Genomic DNA, 16,162 nt, shown 5'->3' on the forward strand with positions numbered 1-16,162 from the left:
CGATTTTAAGTCATTTTTTTCTAAATAAAATTATTAATTACTTACACTAGCTTAATTTCTAACTGATGTTTTTACGGTGATGCCAAAATTCGTGAGCAAACCTCCTCATTTAAGCAGCTGGATATGATTGCGCAGGTCACTCTCGTCTACTGACCGTGGGTCTTTGAATTGTAACACTCATCATCTTTTGCCCATATAAATGGTATATTTAATAAGAATAGGTGCAAACGAGACAAACGGTTCATTTCAAATTAAAAATTTTTAATCATTATTTTGGGACATTTGAACATCACTTAACAATTGTCATATCTTTTGGTTGCACAACATTGGTTGACGTCAAATAAATTAATTAAAACTAACTTTAATGCCGCTTCCAAAGTGTCAGCGCAGAAGAAGTGGAAGAGAAGAGAAAGAAGAAGAAACTGCACTGCAGCTTTTTTCCTCAATAGACGACATTGTCTTTTTTTCGTGATGTAAAGTGTAGGTAAACGGCCTAAACATATAACCATGACTTTCTATAAGTAAGTATATAAATATAGGATATATGGAAGATAATAGTATAGTTATATGAGAATGGTCAGATGGCGGTCGTTTCATTTTAAATTTGACGTGGTGAACAAAACCCTTTTCTATGATGAGAACTTCTTAATATTTGTAACCGGTCTTAGATTAAGGGGTACTTAATGAAAAATATAATAAATAGGCATTATTTTATTAACTCTTTATTCTCTTGAATTTTTGAAATTAATATTACAATATTCAATGTGGGCTTCATATACAATCACCCAACTATTTGCTTATATACCACGACACAGTCACGTAGAATCGTACCAAAGAATACACTTGACCATAAATGCCATATCAGACCAAGTAATGAGTAAAACCCATCCTTGCCCTGAAATTGAAATTAAACTAAAATTGTAAAAATTGTATTGATTGCACTAGATTATCGTGGTGATCAAATTTTCTTCTAAAACTTGAGAAGAAAATTTTGTACCACGATATTATTTTCAAATACACTTTAGTATTACAACTTAAGTTTTTCTGAATTGTCATTAATGGCCAAGTATAACATAAGTCTCAGTACATAAATACAAAACATAAACAAAAAAATATATAAACAAAAAAATAATGCGCCACATAAACTTTCACAACTATTTACACTTAAATTTAAGACGAATTAATAACTATTTTCAAAAATATAGATATAGATACATACATACATAGCTACATTTATGTTATAAATGATAGTTTAGTTAACTTACAAGGGGAAGTCTTGTTAACATTGAAATTAATGAAATGTTTAAACGCAACAATATAAACTTAATAAAGAATAATTAAACTGATGATAATATGTATTTTTAAACAAACAAAATAGGTTGTGCCGAAAAACTGACAGTTAAAACGATGCTTTGCTATGCAAAGCTTTAAAAAAATAGATCCTTTGAAAATTATAAAGAAGAAAATATAAATGACTTTAAAGAGATGTGACAACATTGGTGAACTTTAAAAAAAAACGAAAACAATTTCTGAATTTGCACAGACATCGCTTTGGTCGACGTTGCATGCATTGAGGATATTCTAGAACAAAATATATTAACCGCAATACTAAGTAACTTGCATAGCAAAGATACGCCATTCTTTTCCATATACACTGAATACTCAGAAAGGTATGTAGCTACTGACTACAAAAATACTAGCAATATGGCAAGACAGCATTACGGATGGAGGTCGTATATAATCTATTTAACAAATTGCTCATTGTTTCTCTGAATTACAACTTTACGAGTCAGAAACAATAAAGAAAACCTGCGGTAAATCATGGACGTACATATACTTACGAGTATCATTACTATGTTACAAGTTTTGCTTATTGTTGAACGAAACTTAATAGCCAATTATGAGGAGACCACCAATTCACTATTTCAAAGTGGTTCCTAATTTGCACTGTCCCATAAAAACGACGGTAAAACAAAATTTTAAAACTGAAAAACAATCATCAAATGCACAAACAACAATTTAATTCGTATACACAAATTGTGTTATTTATTTCAAATTCAACATTGTGTACGCCCCTATTTCCAAAACCAATGATTTATGTAGCAATTACGAACCATATTAAATAATTAAGCGTTTATTCAATACTAACCATCGGAATCGCTTAAATGTCATTACAAGGTCTACGACTAATAACTATGCATTATAATTTATAAAGCCTACTTATACCAAAGTTACTTAAGTACATTTTGTTCGATAATCATTCTCGATTTTATAGTTAAAAGTAAATTGGGGGTGATATATTACTAATGACAACCTTATTTCGTATGTTACTACAACATTTTGAAATTTTGTGGTTGACAGCCGAATCAACGTAATTTATTCTCTGAGTAATATGATGATAAAAATATGAAGAAATTTTTTTCAGCTCTACTTTTGTAAATCAGACCATAATTATTCAACATCAGTACTTACATCCCAAATAACAAAAAATTGTATAAAAATATAGAAAAGAATCAGAAATCATTACTCTGAATAGGTTTTTTTCAAACTTTAATACCAATTATATATCTCGTATAGGAAATCTGGATACGTTAAATAATTTGTGCAATGACTGAGGATGACCTTAATCTACCGACTTTTTCTAATGATATCACGACATTGATACTATTTACGAATAACACAGTGGACAGATATTAAGAGGAGATTTATCAAAATCAAGCGAAGAATTCCAATTTTAATAGGTACAGATATTTATTTATTTCTTTAATTCTACCCTGACATTAATTTACGTATAATGGTGACTATCAACACTAATTTATTTCTAATTTTTGTTCAGATATACGTATTCGGGTTAAAAATTAATAAATTGGACACCGCTGTAAATGTGAATGTGGTACTGCACTAGATTTTGTATATTTTGGCACAATGTAGCTATGAAAGCAACGATAACTGGTTTAGGTTTATTTGCAAAACATGAAACTGTTATGTGAGATGGAGCGCTTGCTTCTTTATTTTTTCAGTAAATTTCTGTATTATACAGACTATTTGTAAAGCCTTATATCGGGTACTCGCTCATTTGGCAAATTTCTATGTGTGTGAATTTACATAAAAAATATAAGAGAAAAATTTGTGAGACGGGATGTTGCTCATGAAATGTTAATATATTTTTTCAAACTGGAATTGTGATAAAGACGACCACTGCTTACTCTACTACTGGGAAAAGGATCTAACCATTATTCTTAGCAATACTTCATACAAAGTCGAACCTATTTAACTATTTATATTATACACTTAAGCTACTCAACTTTAATTTTACGTGTAAAATTTATATTTAGTCACATTATTGTAATTTATTATATGTATCATCGTTACGTATATAATTTTGAACATCTGATGACTCGGAATTTTGGACGCTGCGATACTCACAAGCAGCTCCCATCCTTTCATATTCAATTTGTTCTCGATCTATTTCGATTTATTGGACATGGTATTCTTTAGTTAGAATTATCAAAAAATACCGCATTATAATATCTTATTTATTCTGATAAACAGAAATTACAAAACACAACGCTCGAATACGAAGACTTATTTGCAATTGTACTTCCATACGTATTTTGTTATTAAATATACACTATAAGTTCTTACGGAATTAGCTACGTAGGTAAATCAATATGTATCTTAACCAGTTCTATAATTGTTATTTACTATTAACCAAGTCTGGAATATAATTTAATGATTTTTTTTCCTTAGAGGTCTCTAACTGCACTTCAAACTGGTTAAGATATTATTTTCTTTAAAAATGAAAAGCTCAAATCATACAACAATCTGTGGACTTAACAACTGAAATGAATCACAATCCGGTCGAAAATAAAAGAAACTCTTTTGAAATCAACTGATAAAATACAACAAATTTCACAATCATAAAAAATGTGACCGACAAAACATAACTTCCCCGCTAAAAGCGGGCAAAATAATAAAATATACATCATAATGTACATAATATAATAATCTATTAATAAAAATATAACATAATGGATTAGAGTAAGTGGTAGCAATAAATACTATGAGATTCACAGATTTTAAATCTTAACTAACAATACCGAAGTTCACTCGGGCATCTATGTAACCTTACACGAATCTAACGCTTTTGTAAATTTTAGTAAAATATTATTGCAAAATACAAGGTGTGGTTATGGCAACAAAATAAATGCTTAAAGCACATCACCAGCCTGTCACCCAGCGAACACCTAGGCAAGTCCTTCGCACTAAAGGAACATTAGACGAACAGAGTCCTACACCTCCACAACGAGGTCATATCAGCCGCAAAACATAAACCTAGAGGATACGAGACGACTAATGCACAGTCCATTTGGACGTAACACTTCTGTTCATGTATTCACACTATATGATACAGGGTCAGTCAAGAACGGTGTCACAGGCACCTTACGTAGGGACTTTGTTCACTTTTAGAAGGTCGTTGGAACCTTTGTCGATGGGCATTTTCATAGGGTCGTGATGATGAGTGACGTGGTGCCCGTGGTGCTGCCCATCCAGCTTTGATTGCTTCTCCTGTTGCTGTTGTTTCATCCTCTCCTGCTCTTCTCTGTCTCTGCGTGCCTGCTCGTTTATTTCTTTGACGGCACGTAACTCCTTCTTTAACTTCATGCGTCGGTTCTGAAACCATATCTTTATTTGTCGCTCTGTGAGGCACAGCGCGTGCGCAATCTCTATCCTGCGCCTGCGGGTCAGGTAATGGTTGAAATGAAATTCCTTTTCTAGCTCTAGCGTCTGGAACCTCGTGTAGGTCTGCCGGCCTCGCCTCCGCGGACATCCATTCGGACCTGGAAACAAAGAAAACATAAATTAATTAATCAATTCACGGAGCTGATAGTTACAATGCCGCGTCGGGCAGTTAACTTAGTGACATCCATAAAATAGGTTGAACATAAATAAACATAATTGTAGTAAACAGCTATATTATGGATTTAAAACCGATTTATTGCTCCATATATCACTGAGCTGCATCCCGCGCGAGGATTCGCAGCGCGAAATCTCCTCAACGAGGTCATTAAATTTCACTTTTATACCATCTTAGATTTTAATGGCTCATTAATATTTTATTGCGGCACTAAAGTTAATTTTAGAGTCATCCGCTACTGAACCCGACCTTAATGTAGATTAATCGTCGGATTTACAAGTATAAAGTACTAATCGATATCACCAATAACGGTTGTGAAAAAATGCTAGGCAGAATACTATACCAAGTGGAAGCAATAAAAATAAGTAAAAACAATCTCCTCGCAGCAAAAAGTAACGGAAAGGGTTAAGAACAAACGGTCCACGAACTAACAATAGTGTTTATTCTATAAAGAAATCGCTACAAAGAGTCAGGGATGCGTAAAAAAGGGTTGCGCAACTTTCTAATTCTTTGTAAGGTGACTCTTTATGCGCGTTACAGCGAAGTCATTTCTCGGAATTTGTGAAAGTCAACCCTTCTGCTGATAATAAAATCGATCGAATAATAGCGGGTCCTTATGATAAAACTAACGCATCATCTAACAATGTGGCGTTCTTCAAGGAGGCACATTTCTCACGTACGCTCCACATAAGTCCAGAAGGCCGGTGTAGTGGTATTTACCTCGGATCGGGTTTCAAACAGGTTTTGGAGTCAGCTAATAAATAAGGCAAGATAAATGGCCGTCCCATCGTGTATAAAATTGATAGCGGACCAACGCCGACTCTCGGAATGTCTGGCCGTGTAGGCTGGGCTTTAGTTATAGCTCTCAGAACGGGTAGATACGACTAATGGATTTATTTATAATTAAAAAAAAAATAAACGTTTTAGTTTTCTTTTTTTGCAATTAAGTACATAATTTCTTATTATAAAATGTTATCTGATATTAAGTAAATAATGAAAAGACCAGAAATATAATTGGTAATGGGTTGTGGCACTGCAAGTAGGCTCTAACATTAAATCCACCTAGAAATGAAGTACATAGTACTAAATAAATAAAAAAATTTATGAAAAATCTGAAGAATGAGAAACTGGGACAATAATTGTTGTATTTTTATTTATTTTGGAGCCATTGTATATGATACTTTGATTATTTATTATCCGAATTTATTTAAATGTTAAATGAAATTGAAATCAGGGATCAACAATCAGACAAGGAATTTTCTTACTATCATAACTCTGATACAACTACAGATTTATGTGATTTTCACAAGATTATATTGAAGGATCGAACGTGACGATTGGAAATAATTGGCCACCAAAGATATAAATAAAGTATGAGATTTCTAAAAAAGGTTGTAATATTGTTAAGGTTTCTTATGTTGCAAAATAAATTACTTAAAGGAATTAAAGCGATACAGTAATTGCACGCATAAACCCAAAAACATTTTAATAAGGAAAAATATGCAAGATCGAATAAATCATTTGGCTGCGCCGAGAGTTGAATATCACATTTACATGGGCAATAAATTAATGTAACTGCGTTTTTACGGCCGTAATAACATTTACGGGCCATGCTTATTTCAACAAAAACTTAAAAACTGTTTAAAATCTCATAAATAGAGAATGGAATAATTATGCGACTGCGGTTAGAACAGATAAGGGGAACTTCACGGTGAGAGTGAAGAAGATAGACATAGCTATTCTAATTTTAAAAAGCAAAGATGGAACCCGAAACACAATACACGCATCCCAATAATGCCATTACGGAGAAAGGTCGTAAGCGGTGCTTGATGACGCGTGAAAGAGATCCTTCTGGTTTATATGGTAGAGTCCAAAATCTGTGTAATATGGGGTGCGCTTATCCGTTTTTTTGTAGGGGTCGGTGATATGTTAGCGAGGCAGGTTGGCCACCCTTCGTACGTCGCCATGACAACGGACGTTAAAGCACCTCCCGTCAGCTGGCTTCCATTATTATCTGCAGCATTGTAGTCGCGAGAGACTTGTTATACCGTATACCTGTAGAATTTCTTTTTTTTAATGGTAACAGTCGTAGATTCCCATGGCTTGATAAGGATCTATTTGTAAATAACATAAGATATCAGCCAATTAACTCTATCAGTTTCGAAACGCTTCCAACAAAGAACATGTAAAGAGGACTATTTATCTGACGCCGACGCCGAGCATTAGAAAAATAAAAGTGCGAGTTGAAACGTTGGTTCAAACGCAATATATCTTGGAGGGCGACGGCATAGCATTAATTAGGACCGTACATTGTGAGCCGACACCGGCCGCCTATAAACATACTGCGACAAGACCTGGCTCTTACCTTACCTCCCTTTTTTCTCCGAAATAAATCTCACGGAATGCCGTCGTATATATTTTATTTAACTTTGAATAAACCTGCTCGCCTTTGTGGAAACCAGTTTGGTGTAGTATTTGATTAATATTCGCCGCCGGGATCGGAATATTAAGGGTCTGGATATGAATTATAACGCTTTTTGTAATGTAAGGCTGTTATTTATAGCTGAAACAGACAGCGAACCGGTCAGATTTGTGGCTAAGATGTGGCTAGGTCGACTCTATATAAGTTTCTTCAGAAAGTTGTCTTATATAATTTCTAGGGCTTATCTTCGCAGACCTTTAAACTTAGTTGTTCAACAATATTTATAATTCACAACAACCAATGCAAAATAAATTTTGCTCAAGCGCAGACCAATAAAGCAATCAATTGTGTTGTTTATACGGAGTTTATATCAATTAAATTGACGTTGAATGCTGGCAGGGGCTACTTAATATAGAAAATCGTCAGAAATAATTCAATTTATGCTCTCTGTCATATAACATTATATTTATTTTATACTTTTTTCAAATATGTAGTATCTATAATCACCATAAAATTTTTCCGTCTTACATAAATTAGATTCGAAATGCAAAATCCCATATCTATCATCTTCCTAGCTCTTAATTACTTACTTTTGACAACTGGCAACTCGCTTCCGGTTAAGAAAGAACTAATTAATATAAAATATAGGCAGTGTAATTAATGAGATAGAAAAGTAGGTGGGGAAATAGTATTTTACGGAAGTTCATCGTAAATTCGTAGGTAAATGGCACAAAGCATCACATCAGAGGCGAGTTTTACGATTAATTAGTAGGTATTTTACTAGGCAGTACTACTAATATCTATAAAATACCTATAAATTACACACTTCTTCTATAAATTGAAACTAAAATATTTTGTTGGTGGAATTAAGAATGATACGTCTTACTTTCACAAAATCTTTATTTCCTTGCGCATATAAAAATAATATTTTTGATATAAAAGCCAATATTTTTTCAGTTCTTGAATTTGTTAAAACTAGAACCGACTTCACATGGCAATACGATTGTATGGAACTAATTTATTTTTATAGATAGATTTGTGTGTCCTTAAATTTGAAATTGAAGTTAAAATAAAGGCGAACTTCGTCTCTTCTATATAGAGGTTACCGGGTTTAACGGCAAGACGAAAAGAATCACTAAGTAATGTAAATAATGCAAAAAATATCAATAAATTATTTATAATTGTTAACCAAAACTAACCAGACTCTCATAAATCTTGATAAACAAGATTGAGAGATCAAAAGAAATTGACTTAATACTATCTAATAATACTCTAGTAATCTTGCGAGCAGTCTATATTTCAGCAGCTGAGCGTCGGAAAGGACTATTTTTGCTCATTGCGAGTCAGTTAAATCATCACAATGTGGTTTTGTACTGCGCTCGGCTACAGGACATTGCCTCACAATAGGGTTGCTGGGAGACGAAAATGAAATACCTAATATATAGTGTACATTGCAAAATGGCTAATTTAGGTGACTTTGAATTTCCATGGAGGAAATTTTAGGTTTCAGTTTCTATGGCTGTCTTCGCGACCGTGTCTTAACAGAGTAACTACCCCAGTTTGGATTATGGACTTTTCATTAAAATTCCTTGGGAAGTCTATTGCATTATTAGACAAATATACAGAATTACTTTAGAACTTAATTAGGATACAAAACTTAATTTCAACTATATATAGAAAACAGATCAGTTGATCGCTTTATAAGCCATCTTAATGTAATGTATTATTAAAACCATTCCGTTATTTTCAGCGAAATCTCTAAAATTACATCCCTAATAGATCTCTGCGCTTGCTCCGAGTCGAGTTGAAACGTTCTTTGATTCGCGACGGCGCGCCTCGCTGACGTCACGATTTATTCATCCCGACTGTACTTACATTCACTACAGCTGTACAGCGTGTTTTATTTACAAACGGCACGAGAATACGGCTAGGGATACACTACTTGACATTGGGTTAGTTTATTTTTAGTTTGAGGAATAGGCTGGGCTGGAAATCCTCAGTAAGGAATCCTAAGGGACTTACAGTCGAATTTGCAGATATCTCAACATGCAAATTAAATATAAATAGTGCAATCTTTGTCTTATTCCAAAATGTTAAAAATATGACACCAGGCCTAAAAATTAATATGAAAGGTTTTAGCAAAGTTTTATCGAATCTGGTACTAATTCACCTTGGAAATCCGTCTTTGTCCCCACACCGCCTCTTTTTTCGTATTTGACATAAGTACCCTTAATATAACTGTATCTGTTTTTATAGAAATGACTATAAATTTCCACTGGATAGCTACTATTCTTATATATCTCTTTTGCTTCCTCTTCATAGGAAAATACGCATATCTCGAAATCTCGACGAACACCGGTATTCTCAAAATATCCTTTTAAGGAGATCTTCAATCTTTTCTGTAGGTAGTGAATAATGTTGCAATAATTCACTTCCTATATGCATTTGAGCATCAGGCATAAATGTTACACAGTCGCTTATTTAAATAGAAAGAAATAGGTTATTACTTTACATTTGTAAGTACAATGCCAATGTAAACGCATCCCTGGCCACGATTGCTCCTAACCAGCCAATTGTGTGTGAATGCAGCCGAGGACTATAGCACAAATGCTGCAGCCGACTGCAACCTGATTTAAAGCAGGTCATTGCTCCAACGAGCTGCTTTATTAAGTATATTCTCCACACCCTTGGTTATGGGTGTATCGAAATAAGTTCTTTTAAGGTAGATACGTCATTACTACACATGCCTTGGAAAAAAAATATTTTTTTAAGTTCTTAGATTTTTTACAAACAACAAAAATAGAGGGTCATATATATATACCTAAATATTTAAGTTTGTTTGCAAAATAGAAAAAAAATCAATTTACTTATTCTTGAGTAAGAAGTATTAATAAATTAACCTCATTTTAGGGGTTTCTTTTTCTATTGCAATAAAATTAATAAAAACCTAATTTATTGTTGCCAAATTATTGTGATCATAACTATAAAACAAATGAGACATCTCGATATAATTATGTCACCGCCATATCGACAGCTGGATAGGTATATCGTCGACCCATAAACGTTTTTACGAGACGATAATAATATTTATCGTAACAACCTAAAGTGTTATAATAAAAATACAATAAAACCCTTGTTACATGTCATGAACGATTCAATTATACCTATCACCCGATAGCCTCTAAGAGACAGCGGAGAATTTGCAGATTGCACGTTTATTGCCGTAATAAACTTCTATTTATTACCAAGGAATAATTATACATTGTGCACTGTATGACTTTATTGATAGTGATGACTTTATCCAAGATAAATAGGTTATACGCTATCGCGAATGGCATATAATGATCGATTTAATTGGTCTGAATGTTTCTATTATATGTTACATATTAATACATATTCATACTTAGAGATATAACTGTTATGAATTTTAAATATCTATTATATAATAATTGAATATACTCATTTAATTGTTATGTTCTGTCTAACACTTAGGTTAACCTGATATCAGAATATTTGATAAACTTGCATCATTTAGGTCATTTTTGTTGACACAATTTTGATAAGTTATTATCTTTAAAATTATATTTTAACACTTCTGTAAAATTAAAAGTTTCAAGTTTTAATAGAATTACGTTTATGAAAATAATTTTGTAGGTACTAATTTGGGCACCAAAAATGACTGTTAGAAATAATTATGTAGCTATATAAAGAATAATAATAATAATATCATGTACTTTTACATAATGTTCGCAAAATACATGATATTATTATTATTAGGTACAAAGAAATCTTAGTATTTTGAAAATAATTTTTTAATGTAAAAATTGAAAATATTAGGTTGAATACGTAAATTTAAAAATTAAAAAAATAATATGTATTCATTTTCAAGGTACTATGTAATAGTTTGAACAGAAAGAAGTCACTGGCCTGTGAGAAAAAAAAAAATGCAGCAATTTTACCCCAATTTTAAAAAAAGAACGTAACTATCTTATTTTTAATGCAATGTTTATCTCGAAAAACTTAGATCATTGTCATGGACGTTATATTCTCTGGGTACTTCTCGGTAGCTGTCCAAACGGGTTCGTATGCACAGAGCAAAGCACAAACGCATGCTGAATGCACAATGAACATAATTAAATACGAGTGTGTCGTAGTAGTGAACGGCGCCAACGCAAGTACTAAAATGGAGCAAAGGATTGATATAAAAGCGTAGTAGTTATTAATGACAAAAGGAAATGATAAAGTTTAATTTTCAGACTACCTATCAAATGACAAGAACCTCTTTCTGCATTGAAACGAGTTTTTTGATCCATGGTATCATATTCTGCCGTGTGGTTCCCGGCACCAATACAAAAAAGAATAGGACCACTCCATCTCTTTCTCATGTATGTCGTAAAATGCGACTAAGGGATAAGCTTACAAACTTGGGATTCTTTTTTAGGCGATGGGCTAATAGCCTAAGAGCCAGTGAACCCTCCGAGTAACGGTGTTCCTGTAAGGCTAGAAATTTGTAGAGTGATGATTCATAGCACACCAAGGCCAAAAATCATGACCTGGCAGGCATCTGCCCTGCACGTCATCAACACTTTTATTTCTTAAAATGTAAAAAACATAGGAAAAAAAAAACTTCCTGCTGTAAGCTTCAAAATTTAATATCATTGTAGGATTTTGCAAATGAAAAGAGCGTTTATAGCGTAATTATTAGTTTTAATAAGAGAGCAATTTTATACACACGCAGTACAAGTGATCGTAAAACGGAAGAGAGTGCTGCCACCTTAGCAAGTGACAAAAACCCTAAACTAATTAGATTGCGTTCCATTTCTAACACCCACCCCAGAACGCAATCCCATTTTTGACATACAATAAAAATGTTTATCTACGGTGGTTCCTTTAGTTAATATATCTGAAGTATTTTCTATACCCTTTACATAACAAAATTTTAATTTTGAATTACTAACATGCTCTTTGAGAAAATGATGTCGTATATCTATATGTTTAGACCTAGGTAGATAACAGTCATTAGCAGTTAGTTTGATTGCACTTTGATTGTCACTGTAAATTACTAAAGTCTGGTTACACTGAGCTCCAAGTTCTCCCTGTAGCTGCTGTAGCCACAGTGCCTCTTGCGCTGCTGATGACATGGCCATGTACTCAGCCTCCGCCGTAGACAGGGCCACAGTTTGCTGTTTTCGCGAACACCAAGACACCGCGCCTCCCTGCAAGATAAATATGTAACCTGTGCACGATTTACGATCGCGGACATCACTTGCCCAATCCGCGTCACAAAAGCCTGTGATCTCGCTATTACCATCCTTAGTGTAAGTCAGTCTATAATGTTTAGTACCTTGTAGATACCTGAAAACTCTTTTCACTGCTGCCCAATGCTGGGATTTGGGCTCTTTGTTGTATCTACTTAGTGTGTTGACAGTATATGCGATATCCGGTCTTGTACCTTGTGCCACATAGAGTAGGCATCCAATTGCATGCTGGTATGGGCAGTCATATGGCTCTTCATCATTCTCATTGAATTTAAGTCCAACTTCCACAGGTGTTTTCACAGCTTTACAGTCTGTCATATTGAACCTTGACAATATTTCTGTTATATATTTCTCCTGATCTAACATAACCGCATCTTTGCTTCTAGTTATGTTAAGACCCACACATTGTTTAGCTTCACCAAGATACTTCATGTTCAATTTCTTACATAATTTATTTTTTAACTCATTAATTAAGTCTGGAAGGGAACTAAATATAATGAGGTCATCGACCCACACTGCAATAAAAATCCTCTTTTTATCATCATAATAAATACAGGGATCTGTTTTCGACTGTTCTATTCCCATCTCTTTCAATACTTGGCTAAGCTTAGTATTCCACAGTCTGCTTGCCTGTCTGAGCCCATAGATGGACTTAAGCAAATAACATACCTGTTTCCCTTCAGCATACATCTCTGGCTGTAACATATATATTTCAGTGTCTATTTTTCCCTGAAGGAAGGCTGACACAGCATCCATTTGATGAATCTGCAGACCATTTTGTGCTGCCAGGGCAAACAAATAACGTATAGAAGTGTATCTTACTACAGGAGAATAAACTTCTTGGTAATCTATACCTTTCTTTTGTGCATAACCTTTGATTACGAGTCTCGCCTTGTATTGCACAACATTTCCTTGCTGATCTGTTTTAGTCTTGAAAACCCATTTACTTGGCAATGCCTTTTTGTCCGCTGGTAAGTCCACAAGCTGCCAAGTTTTATTTTCCATCAACGAATTGTATTCTGCATCCATCGCTTTTCTCCATTCAACAGCATGTGATGATGATAGAGCTTCTTCTACATTTTGTGGATCTGAAACATTCATATAAAGACATAACAAACCCTGTTCTTGTTGATCAATGTGTGTACTTGTTTTATTACGTGGTCTGAGGGTGATGTTTCTTGTCTCATGGCTCTGCACTGATAACCAACGCGGTGGATGATAACTTTCATTATGGTCATCAGTGTCAGTTTCATATTCTTCTGAGCTACCATCATCATTTACCGATTCACTTAGCTGAGGGCTAACAGGACCGGTTTGCTTTGTGTCGACATCACCTTCCGCCTTGATTGACTCATTATCAGTAGGGTTTGCTGTAACTGAACATTCCTTAAGTTCATAAACATTTTCAAAAAATACAACATCCCTACTCTTTGTGATCTGATGAGTTGACGGGTCCATAACACGATATCCTTTTGTTTCGTCACAATAACCAACGAATATCATTTGCATAGCCTTTTTGTCCCATTTAAGGCGTTTTTGTTTCGGTATATGCACCATCACCTTTGAACCAAATATTCTCAAATGACTCAGTGTCGGTACCTTTCCTGACCACATTTTATATGGTGTAGTATCTCCTAGAACTCTGGTAGGTGACCTATTAACTAAATATGCAGCAGTGGCGATAGCTTCAGCCCATGTAGGTTTTCCAAGATTTGCATAAAACATCATACATTTTGCCTTTTCTACTAATGTTCTATTCATCCTCTCAGCAAGCCCATTTTGCTGAGGGGTGTATGGAGTACTAGTCTGGTGAATGATTCCCCATTTTTTTAAATAGTTTTCAAAGTTGGAGTTACAATACTCTTTACCATTGTCAGTTCTTATGGCTTTAATGTTAACATTTAATTGTTTTTCTACTTTATTTTTAAAATCTTTAAAGACTTCTAAAATATTCTGCTTATCTTTCATAAAGTATATAAAGACCATTCTAGAGTAATCGTCTATGAAGGAAATAAAATATTTCATACCTCCATACGAAGGATGCTCCATTGGACCACACAAGTCTGAGTGTATAACCTCCAATGCCTTGGATGCTCTGGTACCTGCATGTTTGAATGGCAACCTCGCTTGTTTCCCTTCGAGGCAAGAACAGCAATGAATGTCCTCTTGCAGACCTTGTGTTAATTTTACTCCTTGGGTACACTCTGGTAGTTTCTTAAGAGCTGAAACATTTAAATGTGCCATCCGTAGATGCCATAGATTGATATCATTCTCATTTACCTTATTGGCAGCCCAGTGAGCGGTTTCATCTTCACTTGAATGAGTATCCAACACATATAGTTTATTTATTAAAGTAGCAGAACACAGTGGTTTCCCAGCCGCATTTTCAATTTTACACCCCTTTTGATTAAATGACACCTTGTATCCATTTTTTGTAACAGTGCTGACTGACAACAAATTGGCCGCAAGTCCAGGCACATACAGAACATTTCTTAGCTGTATCTTGTCAAGTTGTGAAACATTAATACTGATGTCTCCTACACACTCCACAGACAACGGCTCTCTATTTGCCACTGTAATTGTTTTTATATTTGTCTCACGTACATTACACATCCATTCCTTGTTGCTACACATATGCATAGATGCGCCTGAGTCAATGTACCATTTCTCTTTATGTTTGTCGGAGAAAGCTGAAAAAGCTGCAATAAAACTATCTGGTTCCTTACTCTCCTTGTTTGGTGTTTTCTTTGATTTCTTGCAAAACTTTGCGAAATGACCATAACCATTGCAATTGTAACATCGTGGGCCTTTAGTCTTCATGGGCGGCTTTGACTTATTGCGCTCATCTTTCTTATTTTTAGAGTTAGAATAAAATGCACTGCTTGAATCTTCAGTTTTCACTTCTTGTAACAATTTTGTTTTGATAAAATCTGCACCAATTTTTGCACCTGAATTTTCTAACCCCATTATCATCGGTCTGTACTCATCAGGTAGACCTGCTAGCATCAACGTGCCAAGCCACTCGTCATTGACTTCAAATCCTATATTTCTGAGTTTGTGAGCTGCATTCATTATTTTACTGACGTAATCTTCAATACCGTTGCTGGATTCGAGTGAAGTGTTAATCAATTCCTTCAACAAGCCTACTTTTCTCGTCAACCCATTATCATCAAAGGCTTTATGCAAGTTGTCCCATACTTCTCTAGCAGTCTTACACTCCTGAACATGGACGTAGTTTTGAGTGTTGATAAGTAGAATGAGTTTGGATTTGGCCTTCACATCTTTCGCCGGGTCGACTGTAGCTCCTTCGGTCGGTTCTATGCATCCCCATAAACCTTCATGCTCCAGATACGTTTTTATACAGAATTTCCAAGTTGTGAAATTATCTCGGCCGCTCAGCTTTTCGAGATTAAACATATTTGAGCTCGACATCTTGTTTTTATGGGACGCACGTTGTGATTCGTGTAACTGTATAACCTCAATTGCACTATTCGGTAAAACTTCGGAATCACTGCTATTTTTCCACTGATATTCTATATTAAGAAACTACGCTCTGCTACCATG

At 34.4% G+C, this 16,162-nt stretch overlaps 1 protein-coding gene across 4 annotated transcripts in view; it reads right to left on the reverse strand.

The window, feature by feature from the left end:
• Positions 1-1,273: 1,273 nt before the first annotated feature.
• Positions 1,274-16,162, reverse strand: part of LOC106137716 (homeobox protein abdominal-A homolog) — a 46,435-nt gene continuing 31,546 nt past the window's right edge. For all 4 annotated transcript variants that reach the window (XM_060946126.1, XM_060946125.1, XM_060946124.1 and 1 more), the window contains exon 3: positions 1,274-4,841. In XM_060946126.1, coding sequence (XP_060802109.1) covers positions 4,444-4,841 — 398 coding nt within the window. In that variant the 3' untranslated portion in view covers positions 1,274-4,443. The remainder of the gene's footprint in view (positions 4,842-16,162) is intronic.

Source organism: Amyelois transitella, chromosome 10 (genome assembly GCF_032362555.1).
Source record: "Amyelois transitella isolate CPQ chromosome 10, ilAmyTran1.1, whole genome shotgun sequence".
Classification (NCBI taxonomy): domain Eukaryota; kingdom Metazoa; phylum Arthropoda; class Insecta; order Lepidoptera; family Pyralidae; genus Amyelois; species Amyelois transitella.